The 15,355-nt window shown below is 39.0% G+C and overlaps 1 protein-coding gene across 1 annotated transcript in view; it reads right to left on the minus strand.

Moving 5' to 3' along the window:
• LOC146380588 (cadherin-12-like) overlaps nt 1-15,355 on the minus strand; it is a 102,615-nt gene that overhangs the window by 11,239 nt on the left and 76,021 nt on the right. Inside the window, exons 7-9 of the mRNA XM_084939784.1 lie at nt 11,456-11,709; nt 4,681-4,817; nt 1,216-1,337 (exon numbers count right to left, since the gene is read on the minus strand). Of these exons, the coding sequence (XP_084795910.1) occupies nt 1,216-1,337; nt 4,681-4,817; nt 11,456-11,709 (513 nt within the window). The remainder of the gene's footprint in view (nt 1-1,215; nt 1,338-4,680; nt 4,818-11,455; nt 11,710-15,355) is intronic.

A 15,355-nucleotide genomic window follows, 5' to 3' on the forward strand; every position in this document is an offset into this window, starting at 1 on the left:
GTTACTGATCTGATCTTTGCCTAGGATTCATTCAGTGTATGAATGAACTATGAATATATATATATCTTTTTAGATTGAAAAAAAAAGTTTGCTGCCCGCACAAGGCCTTGCACATCATTGAACATGCTATGTGTATCTGTACTACTGTGCTCACATTATGCTGTGAAGTGTAAATTGCATATTTGTCAAGAACCGCCTTCCAATTAGGTGTGATTAGATGAATTACATGCTCACAGGTACATGCTTTAAACTCTAAAGACAAAAACTTTAAGACAAACTTTTTCCATGAGGAGATAAATGATAAAACATCCTTCCACTATAAAATATTGTTCATCATCCTGCACAGTGAAGCCATGAGCAAAACACGCTTTTGAGTGGAGGTTAACTTCAAATGAGAAACCATTCACGTTAAATTTAGGAGAAAAATAACAATTTTGTGTTTTAAATCAGTCTGGCAAGCAAGAAACATGACAAATTCACATGCCAAGGAAGACACTGATGTCTTCAAATGAAGGGCATGGGCGTTTTGATTGCAACAGACCTGACGACCAGCAAAACATCCTTAATGTGATGAGGTGTCTACGGTGATTTGATAGACTGCCAAAGACGCTGTTCCCTCACAACGCTAACTGCATATAGATGCTAGTTAATGGGCTAATTTACAGGCACAGGTGGTTTACAATCCACACAGGCAAATTCTCCACTGCATCACAAATATATTATCTGAAATGTGCTCGAGGTTGCTGATATGCAAAGCGCCGCTTTGCTTTATGAACTGAATCCAACTCCATGACTCAGTCAGTTCGAGATTTTGATTCATACTCTGTACTACTCTGTAAGTGTTCTCGGAAAAATCCCCTGAAATAAAAGCTTTTATTCAAGTGACCTTGAGTAAGATGCAGTAGCTGGTTAGATATCAATGTGAGAGCGAAATGTGTAGCATTCCAAGAAGCAAAAACTTCCTCTAAAAAGCCTGAAATTATTTCTGCCAAAGTTGAAACAGAGACACTTTGTCACTATTCATAAAGAAGTATCCTTCATATTCAATTTGACATGTTTAGATAATTGTCAGTAAATGCTGTAAAACCATACCCCCCTCTATGGGGGAACACATATTCCAACAAGATGTTATCTCACTATAAATTAACACAATTTAATGAGTTCTGCCTAATTCCTTCAGCACCTGTCAGACAAAAGCAGCAGCTGTAAACATACCTGTCCTGCTTTAGCATTTTCACACACAAAGGTCTCATAAGGACTGGCGAGCTCAGGGGGGAACTCGTTGATGTCCAGCACTTGGACAGTGATGGCTACTCGACTGGTCAGAACTGGACTGTCTGCAGAGAGAAGCAAAAAATAATTATATGAATACAGAAACAGAGACATTTTGGGTGTTTTGTTCACAGCACTGACATCATGTGGATAAATTAAGTACTACCATCTTACGACAAGCCAGAGCTTGAAGGTTTATCACTGTTGCAGTAGCATGGTCAAGTGGTTAAAGAGGCTTTCATGCTTGAGTCTCCTTGAACAGATGTTATAGCTGCTTAGCCACTGCAAGTGTTCAAATTCTGGAAATGTATGTGTGTGGAACACAGTGATGCATAAATGCTGTTTTATGATGCTTTTGACTGACGCTGAGAAGGAAAATAAAATAAATACATCCACTAAATTCATCCCATGTGTTGCTTCTAAAGCAAACCTCATATTATTGTATACGGCCCTTTCGAGAGGACATTTTTATTACAAGCCTTTTTTAAAGGTTCTGTTATAGGTTTGAACCATAAGATGTGCATCCCATTCTAATTAGTGTGTGAAAGGCCCTTCGAGTGGGAATAGCTTGAATCCACAGTTGTTTGTTAGAGTGTTTCCTCACAGAGGGGATACAATGGGGAAATGTTCTCTTTGTGTGAGAGCCCAGTTAAGGTAAACTTTATGGATTTGATGTGGGAATAGGCTTTGGTGCACATTGGGAGGCTTAGCGTGTTCTCGTTTGTGTGAGTGCCAGTGCATAGGTTGGTAGGTTTGTGCGTTGCTGGGTGGTTGAGAAAAAAAAATGCAACGGCGGGGGGATTGGAGAAGCAGCCACGGCTCAGTTAGCAACCTGTCTCTGACCTTGATGGAAAAAACAATCTTCCCACCAAGGTAAAAATGACACTGATCATGGGATTTGCTGCACTGACTGAACTACTAACACTGATGCTCAGTTGGCAAAAAGGCACCATCGCTCGCTTGTGATCGAGAACTCTATAAAAGTGGGGACAACTTAAAATATTTCCATATCAATAAATTCTATATTTCTATATAGTCTCAGTGGTTTGAGCTAGTTAAGTTTACAATTTTCCCTCTCATCTAATTTTAAAAACTCATCTCCATAACTGTTGTTATTATGAGTGATATATCATTCAGCCCACTAGATGGAGCAATGGTACAGTGGTTATATTTGAATCTGACTTCCAGCAGCAATTTAGCCCAAACATATGCTCTATTTATTTACTGAGTCCCGTATAGTTGTACAATGCTTGAGTGATTTGCCCTGAAGATACCAGTTTATACTGTTTTTCTAATGCACATTTTGTGTTTTTATTTCTCATTTTAATTAAAAAAATACTTTATTATTGCAAGCAATCAACCACGGATCTATAAAATGCACTGCAGAACACTAATAAAAAGAAATCATTCAGAGTATCTGTCTGCTAAAAGTGTAACTGCAGATAACATAAGTAACAAAAAAACAAACTGTGTTGACTGTCATTTTTATAAAAAAAAAAAAAAAAAGAAGAAAGATAGTAAGTGTGCTTCCTAATTGCCCCATGCCATGGTTATTACAGCATTGAATATATCGCTCCCTTGCCTTAAAATTACCAATGAGTTTAAATGCCAAAACACAACCAGTTAATCTAGCCCTGGCTCTTATTTAGCACGCCTTCTGTTCAGCCCAGTGTCTCAGGGGAACAGCACGCACTGCTCTCATTTTGCTGCATGACTGCAGTGTCTACAGACAACCAGATGGATCGCCAAGGTCTCCGAACTAAAGAGTCTCCAGCTCAGGTGTTGTGACCAGGTGTTTATCGCCGACGAACGAAAGCATAAATGCCATCCAGCAACTCTGTCGATACTGCTGGATGCTTTCCACCAAGTGTAACGGGAATAAAAGGTGTGGGCGGATAAATGTTAAAAAGCATTAGCGGCAAGAACACTCGGTAGATACCGAGGCAGGTCAAATACAGAGGTCTGCAATAATTTACTGTTTATTGAAAACTGCTGTGCAATACTAAATAGGGCTGCTACAGACTGTAGATAAGTTAGAACAATTATTTTTTTTTCTCTGTGTGTGCGTGACCTCTCCTCAACAACTGGATTTTTTTGTATGGGCACTGAAGGCATCTTTGCTTCAGTATTTATTGTTGTTATCCATGGTTTCAAACCTGAATAACAGACAGCAAACAGGCCAACGATGACAATAGTATCCAGAAGAGTGGAGCCATAACAGCCATCCAATACCCAGAACACAAAGTACTGCCAAATCTAACTCAAGGTCAAACACAGATTTGAACTCAAGCTGGGACACAAACTCTGGGGTGCTGGTTTTATCTCTGTTCTTGCTGCACCAGTCCAACTATTATTTTTAAACACTGGCTCTGGAAGTCTTGTTTATTTCTTTTTTTGTTATTGTCAGTGAGTAACATTGTCTGTAGATGAACATTGGTCCTCTGAGAGGGGTGGGCAGAGGTCTGGATCAGAGCCCGACTTGTAGCGAGGTGATAAGAAAGGAGTGAGGCACAGGTGGGTGAGGATAAAATGAGCAGAACTACTCCCTGATTCCTGCATCTAGTATGACACACTGAACATGTAACTGCCTATTAAAACTTCCATCTCGCTTCTCTTCCTCTTCATCTGTGCTGTTTCCTCTCAGTCTACCTCATCCTGCAATTTCTTGGCACTTATGCACAAAAGCCACACAAAGAAAGGCGCACACACATTGAAAACAAAATTAGCATGTCACTTCCATGACCTTGAGGGGAAGTGACTAATATCAGTTTCCAAGGCGACAATGACTCAAGTTTTAACAGCCCATATTTCACAGTCTGTCCTAATGAATATACAGCATGTGTAATTTTGATTGAGCACCAGCCTGCCTCTGGGATAATGACTTTGACGGTTCTTAGCAGATTTGATGACTTGATGACGATGGATTTGCTTATTTATCCAGATTTTGCTCCACTTCCTTCATAAAAACATAATTAGCTTGATGACATGTCTTAAAGCCACAGCTCCACATTAGTTCCATCCTTTTCCGAGCTTGGCTCACAACATGCTGCGATGCCGCTGCGTCGGCGGACTGTTAAACTGTGGAAGGTTCACGTTTTATTGCGGCGGAAGTAAAAGTTGACTCTGGCAAGACAAGCTCTCTTCCATTGCCAGTGTCATCAAACGTGCTAAAAGAGGCAGTTAAAAATGAAAACAGAGTTAAGGCAAGTATGCTAGAGGAGACAATGTCCTGAAGACACATCCCTCTGGGAGAGCTATCATAGTTTATAGATACCTATAAACCTTTCCAGCAAAATGGGATTGAGTATTGACTTGAGTAAAAGTGCATTAAATCCTTCACGCAGATTAAGGTGGGGGAAGGACAATGACACCTGCGTGAATCATAACTGATCTCATTGTCATACTTACTGAGTTTTGTCGCTACGATGGAGATATTGTGTTGGGCGATGTTTTCTCTGTCAAGAAGTTCGTTTGTGGAAATCGTTCCCTCCACTGGATCAATGTCAAAGTAGCTGTCCAAGTCGGTCTTCCAGTCAATGGAATACCTGAAAGAAAACGTTAGTTTAAAGACATCCATTTTCAGCACAAACCAGCAAATTAAACCACAGCGATTTTCCTTCTAGCTTCATGTATATGAGTTAGGTGTAATGTAATGTTGGCGTAGCCTTCATTACTCATTCTGAATGGTCATTTCCAGGAAATGTGCTGAGGATTGCATATACATTCCAATCTAGTAATGGGGCACACGTACTTTGGCCATGCTGAGCTAACGGTTTTCTTGGGAACATAAATGAATTTTGGGCACAGTTGAAACCGTATCAATCTCTCATGCTCAATGAACAACAAAGGCATAAAGTGTTGGTTCGATGTCTGAGAACAGAAGGCATGATGTCCTCTCTGTGAAATGCATCTTTGGTCTCACTGAGTTGCTCTGAATGCAAACTATGAAACACAAAAGAGATCTGAGAGCAGACCGCATGGCAGTGACAGCGCCATTCATCACTCCATGCTATTTGATCTTAAAAGGCTATTTTTCATTAATAATTTTGTGATCGTCAATGGCGTTCCAGCAGGAATAAATAGGTTGTCTTTTTTCATTCTCATTCACAATTAGGTCAGTTGAGATGTAATGGGAATCTGGTGCCTTACTCATGGTCATTTCCACAGGGCTGATGGTTAATTTTTCACTCCCATGAAAAATTAACCATCCGCATTCACTACATACAGAAAAGGCTGTCTTTGCCACTATTCTGGTAAAAAACATTTTCGTTCCATGCCAAACTATTTGATCTTAAAAAGCTATTTCTCATGAATATTTATAATGCTTGTTTTCCACACTACAGAGCCTCAAACTGGACTTGACTCAGTCATTAAGAGAAACAGGCCTGGCTTACATTTACACCCTCAAGTCTTTTACTGTAATCAGGTTGATAACAACACCACTTGAGTAATATTTTCTATGAGCTTGGGTTCCATTAAATTTTCAGTTTAGTTTTGGGTCAGTCGACATTTTCTCTTTAACTCTGCATTGCATGCGGCCTTGAAGTGAACATGATCGTGTCAAAATAGTTTAGTGTGAGTCTCTTTGATAAATATTACAGCTAAACTCCCATCAAAAGTTCAAAAAATCAATAGGTGTAATTTTTCCTCAGGGCAAAACATTTTATTTTTATGTTTTTTGTGGGGAGAGGGTATCATTGTTGTCAACCTGCTAGTCAAGCACATGTTTTGCTTTCACCGTGGCCCATGCAGTTGGTATTACAAGATATCGCATGTTCATTAACAAACAGCACTGGTATTCAGTTCAACGACACAATATGTATCAACACATCAGTCACAGTTTCTAAAAGTGCATTACAAAGATGAAAAAAAACATTCATTCTGTATTCATGTGGGACAAAAAGCATGTAAAATAGTTTTACTTGTAACTGTCCTAATCTCTGAGTTATCTTTCAATAGAATAGAGCTCATCAACAGCTAGGAATAAGAAATCACAGATATAAAGAGTCTATTTAAGATCAACTCAGTGCAGACAGCTGTAGATATGAAAATTAATTATAGCGTTATCTCCTTCTTTGAATTGCGATGATGTTAATTCACTTCAGTGCACATTGCACACAGTGCACAAGGTGATTTAAGGGAAAAAAGGAAGGCATGTTTCAGTTTATTTTCTACAGTCATTGGTTTTTAGAGTTTATGGTTTTACTGTGGTAGCATTTTAAAGTCCATGACCAATGTGGCTCTTCAAAGTCTTGTGATCTGTGTTACTGCCTTTTTTAGGCAGAGGGCTTTCCATCTTTAAGTTTTGAAAACTAACACAAGCTGTAGGAAGCTCTATAGAATCAGCCAACAATGCACTATTCATGATGCCCTTTTTGTCCCTGCAGCTAGAGATAGCTTGACACTATACTGCTAAATAGTGTTATTGGTCGAGTCTAAATGTCTAAAAGCATTATTCCCTATGCATGATGGGTCACTGGGTCCGTTGTTTTGAAGTGAAGAATGCATGGCTTTCTAAAGGCACACAAATGAACAATGTCAGCTGTGGTATTGATGAATATTTAAAGTGCTGGAGACAAAGTGGAGATCCACAGAATAGAGGGCATTAGTTTTTTGTTGTACAAATCTTTGCTTCTTCTCTTCTTTTGTTTTCCCTGGGATGAAATATTCATAATAAAACAACTACTGTCCATGCAACATGTTTTTTTTCCCCATCTTTTGCGTAACACTCTGGTAATTCATCTCTGAAATCCATTACTATAAAGCAATCCACCTGAATAAGAGCAGCTAATATGTTTTAAAAAGCGAAAGGGTTCTCATACATTTTTAAGAATGCACTCTTTTGTCTTTGCAAAGGACAGTCTATTGTTATCCACCACTGAGGTTTAATGGTAGAAAATGGGGCAGCATGAGTAAGTGTGCGTTCTATGTATGTGTGTGCGTGCAGTGGCGGGTGCATATCGAGGCAGAGAGATTGAGAAAGAAAAGGAACGTCTTGCCTTGATTATAAATCAGAAGATGAGTGAGGCATGTCAGATCTATAAAACTGAGCAGTAATGTTAAAATGTCTCACCTGATAATTACCCAGGAGAGAGCAGCAGCGCCTTATAAAGGACCCTTCAGCTTTCATAAACTAGGTGGTTGATTTCAGCGTTCAACAAAAAACTATTAAAGAGGGAATTAAAACCTGAGTAATTAATTCTAATAATATAAATTAGCAAAGGGAATGAATTTCAATTTGTTTTTAGTACCCTTGTAAGGTTACATGGATATATTATGCTATGGTTTACACTTTTCTTTCATCTAACACATTCTTAGATCGGTTACTTCTGAGCAGTATTTAATGCAAACATGTCGTCTGCATTGTCCAAACAGGAGGTCTTTTTTTATATCTAAGCCAATTTGAACCACTTAGAGTTACTGTATAACCAAGATAGTACGTGGGACAAAATATAGGTAAAAAAAAAAAAGTTTCTTTTACAGGTTGATTCATCAAATTATGTTATGACAGCTAGACAAAGGACCTCTTTTAAATATTTAATTTATCTACAATCTCTGTCCTCAGTTCCAGCGTGTTACCCCACAAAACCAAATTAATACCATTACATAGTTACATATTTATATATACTATTACATAGTTACATTTTATATTTTATTTTCTATCAATTGAACGACAGTCACCTCAAGGTGTTGTATACTGTGAGGTAAAGACCCTACGTCAGTACATATCCAAAGCAGACTTACTACAAGCTACAACACTGTGAAGTGATGATACTGTATGCATTTACGTAGAATCCACAGCCATGTATGTGAACCTTGTTTTATTGAAAACGTGTTTTGTTCAAAATGTATTGAAAATACTTTATCAGCAATACTAAACTGATACAACAAAAGGGATTAGATCTGAGAAGGTAAAACGTAATTCACTGTACAATCTGGGTTTTGATTGCATGATTGCATGATACAGTAAGTATTTCCTTCACTGTTAAAAAAATGATGCATGCAATCTTAAATGTTTATGTAGAAGTCTATGGGAAAACAACCCGCACCCGACAAAAATAAAGCAAAAGAAAAAATACAAACAAAACTAAACAAGGTATGAAATCTGTTTTGTAAAATCAATTTTGTAAATTATGCAGATTTTTAAGGTCCACTCTTTGTCACCTGCAGTTTTAAAAGTGATTGGTGAAAATGTTCATCCTGTTCCTTCTTAACTGGACTTAAACAGTATGAAAGGTGTCCAGTAACAAGTCCAGTGTCTTAGTTGTTGCTAGAACTGCAATCTTCTGGACAGAGACCTCTGATGTTGTGCTTAGAATCTGGTGGAGTCTCTCTCCCAGTTTGGCGGTTACAGCTTCTGATGTAGCTATTACCACTGGGATCACTTTGGACTTTACCTTTCACATGTGTTCCTACTGTCTGCTCTATCAACCACAAGCTGATGCTTTGGCAGTCTGGTGGGTTTTCCAATGCTCTTCTGAGCATTGGAAAACGGTCATGGTCACGTGTTGACTTATATACCTAATCGGCTTGGTTGCTATAATGCCTGATAGGAGTTTGTGTTCTGTGGAGAGGCAGGTAATTGGCTGTTACCTGCCTTTAGGGGATCCTTCATGATCAGGATTGTTCTGCCTTGTCTGGATGAATACCTGCTATTAGCAGCCCCTTATTTGTGTTGCCAGGCAATCATGGATAGCCAAATCCTCTTGAGAACAAAGGGCAAAAATATCTTCCAATTTAACTTTTTTCGTGATTTGTATGTCGACTACAGGGGCCATAAATGAACAGGCTGGATCTCAGGAGGAGATAGCTTTTTCATAGGCTGGGCTTGTGCCGGGTCCCGGTACTGTCCAGTTCTTCATTCCAGAAATTGGATGTCTGTCTTTGTGAAGTTGACTGGTTCTTGCTCTGGGAGGTGGCTGAGGTGTGCTCTTAGGTCCAATAGCCACTTGGAGTTTGTGTTGTGTGACAACTCTTTTTCCCACATATTCTTCAAAATTGTTCCGTTTCAGCTCCGGATCATTTTCAGTTGGTTTGATACCTTGTGTTTGGCATAACATAACAACAGGTATCTCTAATGTTCAGCTTGAGAGGCAGGGTTCAATACATTCAGTTTAGTTTAATGAGTCATTATAAACTATTAAAAACTAAAGTCACTCATTTTTGTTTTTAAAGTACACAGAATATTTAAATATACTTAATGACACCTCTTACAAAGTCCAAATAGTCTGCTTATGTTGTATAACATTACCGGCAAGTGTAGACCTGCTAACAGATCATCCTAGCAGGATTTTACATGGCAGTGTCAAATGTTCTACATAGACTGATTGGGCTTTAGACTGATGAGTAAACCTGACAAAACTCTCAAGATTAAAGCTATGATGACACTGATGAATGAAGACTGGAAACACCGTTGAATAGAGATCTAAAACCTTCAATCACCGGCTGCAGAATGACAGTACTTCCCTATTTAACACTTTTATTCTCAAGAGAATACCAAGGGCAATTTGGCTCAATAGCCTGAGCTCTTGAAGATGGATGCACATTTAGATCCTACCATACTTTAGTCAAGTATTTAGTACAAATTATAGTCTGAATAATGTCAACCAATGTGTTTCTTTTAATGACAGGAATTTCTGAATCATGGGAAACACTGTAATGTAGCTGTGTTGTCAAGGTTCTACATAAAATCATCATGATGATGCTATTAATTCAAGCAAATTTAGTATAATTAAGTTGGCACAAAATGCATAGCATCTTGACAAGTCTGTTAATCTTAGTAATTAAGAAAAGAAGTAAGTGTTGTTCATTCAGCATCATATTCGGTCAGTGGCATATCTGATTACATGAAAAATTGATTTTCAAGTGCAGTTTGTCTCTGAACATTCCTACAAAACAAAAGAGAAATATTTCAAATTATATACAGTGCTGTGCAACATTCTTCAGGCACATTTTTTTATTATTTTGTTCTTATATTTTAAAAGTGTCTGGACTTCTTTAAAATTTCTTGAAGATGTTTCACCTCTCAACCTCTCATCCGAGAACCTTCTTCAGTTCTAAGAGCAATTGGTGGAGAATCCCAGATTTTTAAGTCCTGTTGGGAGTGCACCTAAGAGGATCCTGGACCCCCTATTGTTCCTCTTCCTAATCACACAAGCAAAGGTGTGAAAACAGGTGTGGGTCACAATCAGCCAACGTTTTGGGTGAACCTGTTGTGAGACCTTGCCCCACCCTATCATGTGACTTACTGAGAACAAATGACTAAGTATAAAGTATAAAAACACACCTAATTCATGTTTTCACACAACTTAACATAGAAACCATTTTATATCGTATCTTTTGGTACCTTGTTACAACAGTTGTCACAAAAACACAGTTTGTTCTCCTTTCTTTAGTTGACTCTACAGAAAATTCCAAAATTCCAGTTTGGGGCTGTATTTTACCCAGTGGTGGTGGGCATGTGGTTAAAATTGATAGAATTATGAATGCAGAAGAGTCCAGCCAGATTTTAGTGGATCATGCAATACCATCTGGAAAGCATCTAACTGGCAACAGCGTCATTTTTTCAGCACGGTAGTGATCCCATACATGTTATTAATGCAACAAAAGTGTATCCTGCTCGAAAAATGTGCCTCTTCAAAGTCCAGACCTCATCATGGCAGACAACATCCAGAGAATTGTATTGTATGCCCTTTAACAAGACTGGAGAACTATGCCTGAAAACTGCTTACAGAAATTACAAGAAACCTTGCTTAAGAGAGTTCAGGGTGTACTGGAGTTACTTATACTATCTGGTTACACCAAATATTAACCTTTTGAATTATACTCTCATGTTTTAATAACTCAGTGCACATATTTCCCATTTTTCTGCAGAATATAAAGAAATGAGAGGTTACTCAAGACTTTTGTGTAGTACTGTGGAGATATGTTTTTGATTTAAATACAACCACTTCCTGGGGCATTAAAAACAAAGGTTTTCCAGACAATTTCCACTGTGTGCAAAATATTTGTGGCAGTTTAACTTGAAAGAAACCTGAGACTGGCTTACCCTTTGATAAATCAGATCACTTTTCCCACCACTGAGATATAACTAAACTGATAAAACTGAACTGTGATTAAACACCATGTGCAGAAATATATGTCTACAGGATCTACTTTTTAATCCTGAAGAGTTTAACTTTACCTGACTGGGCTGCTGCTGGCATCCAAATCCTGTGCAGTCACTGCTCCGATGATGGTCCCCGCAGGTGTGTCCTCATACACATCCATCACATAGGAGGGCTTATTGAACACCGGAGGCTCATCCACATCCAAAACGTTAATCTTCACTGTTGCTGTGTCTTTGAAGGCCCCAGAGCTCTGAAATCTTGGATCCAGGTGAGCGTTGGAAGCATCTACCTTGAAGGTATATGCCTTCTTTGTTTCATAGTCCAGAGGCTGAGTGAGGGGGAAAAAAGAAGTAATTTTTACCTCCAACTTGTTTGCAAGTCATAATTGTGTCATGTGTTCGCACTTCTGATCTAATGCACTTTTGGTGTAGTGTTCATCATGTACGTGCTAAGAGCTCTTGAGGAAAATGCTGCAACTCGATATCAGCATCGCTGTTGACAGCGGTTTCCTCTCACTTCATTTTTGTTATATTATCATTTTCAAGCATGAGAAACTGCTATCAAATGTCAACATCAGTCTTCACATTCAATAAAAAAACAGCATTACGTGTTATTTCCTGTATTTATTCAGTTGGGCAAAACGCATTCAAGCGGCATTGTTCACACCTGCCTGCAAAGAAAAGCTGAAAAAAAAGTAAATGCATGTGAAAAAAGCAACAACTGATATGATATGAAGGATGATGATTGTGTGTATGCTTGTTGTTTACATGACAGGTCAATTGGCAGTTAATAGTACAGTAGCACCAAGTTCATGAGACACATATTGCAGGTCCTGACCAGGTCAACGTTTCCCCCCCTCAGGGTGATAAAGTCAAGCAGCACTTATTTGGTTCAGCAGGACTTCACCCCACATACAAGAGTTCTCAAACAATAGCTTCAGAGTTCATATGTTCTTCCTACTTGAGCGTCTGACATATCAGCTCAGGGTCAATTAGTGAAAAGCGAGGGGTGGAATGAGCGGCCTCGGCATGTCTGCGAATGAGGTGTACACATCCGACAGCAATGACACCCGTGTTCGTGCTTCTGCCTGTCTCCTGCCCTCTCATGTGTGACCAACCGTACTTGGCGAGCTTGCAGTCGGTCACGCTCTACTGGCCGGGAGTCACATGAGAGACATTCCTTTCTGTGTATTTCAAATTGACTAACATGTAACCACTATGGCAGCAATGCTATCTCCCTGCCTCAGGTCTTTGGCTTCTCTGGCCTGCTGTTTCAGAAGACACCAAGTGAAAACAGCTGGTAATAGGGCTGCAAAATGTTCTTATGTGAAGAGACAGAGGCTGTGAGGGAGTAGGTACGCTGGAGGATGCCTAAAATTGAGGGGGTTTTTTTTGCCATGCAAAATGAATATGACTAAATCATCTGTCCAAATTAAATGCACATGAATTAGCGATGTAATTAGAGTCCAACCACTAGAAATAATCAGAGGCTGTGCAGTCATGATTTCACAGTGATAACAGATGCTTCTCAAGCCCTCTGTCTCTCTTCCATCTCCATGGCTTCACAGTCTTGCACTTACAGCAGGTGTCCATAAAAAGAAAAAAAAAAAGAAAAAAGAAAGCGAGAGCACTATGTGAAGGCAAGCCAATCTGAAAGCAATCATTGACCATCAACCACCATGATTGGTTTGATTACAGTGCGCCAGATGCAACTGGCTAGGCACAGCTATAAGATTCTTTAACAGGAAATACACTCTGTCCCTTTCAATCACTCTCAAGAGGTGACAACATCAAGGGAAGACCAAGCTCCCTGAAGCAACAGTCTGGTGTAAAAACTGAATTAATTGTGGGTGTCAGTCAAATTCTGATCGCCGCAATCAAGCGAGAAGAGTTTCCCCAAAGTTACACCGACACCTGCAAAGTAGTCTAAAATGTACAACAGTCAGTGTTTACTGAGCTTCCTGCTGTGAATTCCTGGAAACCAGCATCAAAAGGAAATCTCTGTGCTTTTGTTTCTTAAAAAGTATGTTTGAGAGAACTGAAATAACTGCACCAATAAGATATTTAAAACAGCTCTCATTACCTGGATTTATTTGATTCAAACCCCGCATAAACAAAGCAAAATGAATAACATACTAATAATAGGCCCTCTGGCATAGTACATCATACTGTGCCTGGACCGGCATCTGTAGACAGCCATGCATAGTTCAACAGTAATACTTGCACAGGTGGAGAAGGAGGAGGGAAGGCGGTGATGGGGTTGTGGACAGCAGGAGGTGTACGCCCGGCCTCATTAGCCAGAATCTCACTGGGGATAGGGAGAAGCTCTGCTTTCCATCTCAACATGCTGCATCACCACAATTAGGATACAGGCCCAAAATCTCACCCTTTATAACTGTCTAATTTTCTTGTAATCCGCAGCTAGCTGAGGACAGTCTTGTGGGATGCGATGAGGAAATGCTCCTTTCACACACCGACTTTGCCACAGTTTTGACACAAATCTCCTAGCAAGCGCAGCTGGTGTTTTGGAGCTCCAGCTGACAAATGACTTTGCATAAATAATGCCTGAAAACAGTTGAGCATGAGCAATGCTATTTAATTGCATGTGGATTCAGGCATTTTAAATGTGACTGTTTTAATAAGGCACTCTTAAACTGCAGCAATGCTTAGCCAATTTTGTCAGACTCAAAAAGTTACCTTGCTATATCTTAAAACTGCTGGTTCGCTTATTCGTTATTACTACATATTTGTCACATATGAGTTATGATTCACATATTCTTGTTTCTTTTTTTCTCAACTTCTTTGCTTCTGAAGTTATACTCTCTGCATTTGCATATTTGCAAATGTTTTAACATTTCTCACAAGCCACTAACTACAAGGTGCTCTCAAATCTGTGCATTCACATTCCCCCTCCCATTCACAACAGCTTTGTTTGACAAAAATTCCTACTTATTAAGATGTCCCAGGTTTTTTGCCAACAAACTAATATGATGCATTTCTTTGAAAGATGTGTGTCTTTTCGTAATTATGAAACACTCACCTTTGTTAGCTGAAACAGCCAATGTGGCAACTAGAAAGTGTTTTAAATGTCATAAAAATATTCCTGCCCTGAATCATTTTATGCAACATTTATCACATTTATAACATTTCGCTCATTATGAAACTTAATTAAGTTCATTTGACATGTTTATTCAGTGTGTAACAATTCAACAGAGTGGAATCCAAACCTTTTAATACCCTCCCCATCATATTGTTTTAGGCTTACCAAACACTGCCAATAATATTTGATTGCACAAAGACCCCCCCAGGATATTTTCTTCTACAGTATCAAAATAAAGAGCAGAGCTCTCAAATTCTACACTAGCATTTAAAAACTAAAAACACACAACGAACACCCCGGCATAATAAAGCACGTATTAGTGCTTTATTATGGCTTTATTATTTTTTCTTTTTATGGAGTACTACGGCAGAGGATCGAAAGGTTTTGATATCGAGTCTCCTATTAAATGAAAAGAGATGACAACACAGGGGCAAAGTGCAGTTCATTTACTTCACAAATGGAAGCGGGAGATTAGACAATTCATGGACAAACCATCGAGCAAATTCCACAGTGCAAACAGTAATGTTCAGAGCTTCACGGCCTTTTAAATATGTCTGAGACACATGATGGTCCAAGTATGTCTGGGATAGCTGTGGTTAAATTGGAATAAAATGGGACCAGGAGGGGGTAATGAGAAACTCTGAGTTAATGAGAAGATGTACTAATGTGTCAACGCTTGACTTGGGGAGAATCAAATCAGACCTGCAGGCCATAGGGGAAATTTCCCAAGAAGGAAAAAAAAACAGCCATTCATTCTGTGCCTGCATGTATCATTTTAGATTTTTTTCTTCCTCTCCTTCGAAGATGACCTACTTATGAAGCCAGCTCTGTATTGCTAAGTATTACCCACATCCACACACATCCACAGTTGCATA

The sequence above is a fragment of the Perissodus microlepis genome, chromosome 9 (assembly GCF_051167445.1).
Source record: "Perissodus microlepis isolate ML-2025 ecotype Zambia chromosome 9, ASM5116744v1, whole genome shotgun sequence".
Taxonomy (NCBI): domain Eukaryota; kingdom Metazoa; phylum Chordata; class Actinopteri; order Cichliformes; family Cichlidae; genus Perissodus; species Perissodus microlepis.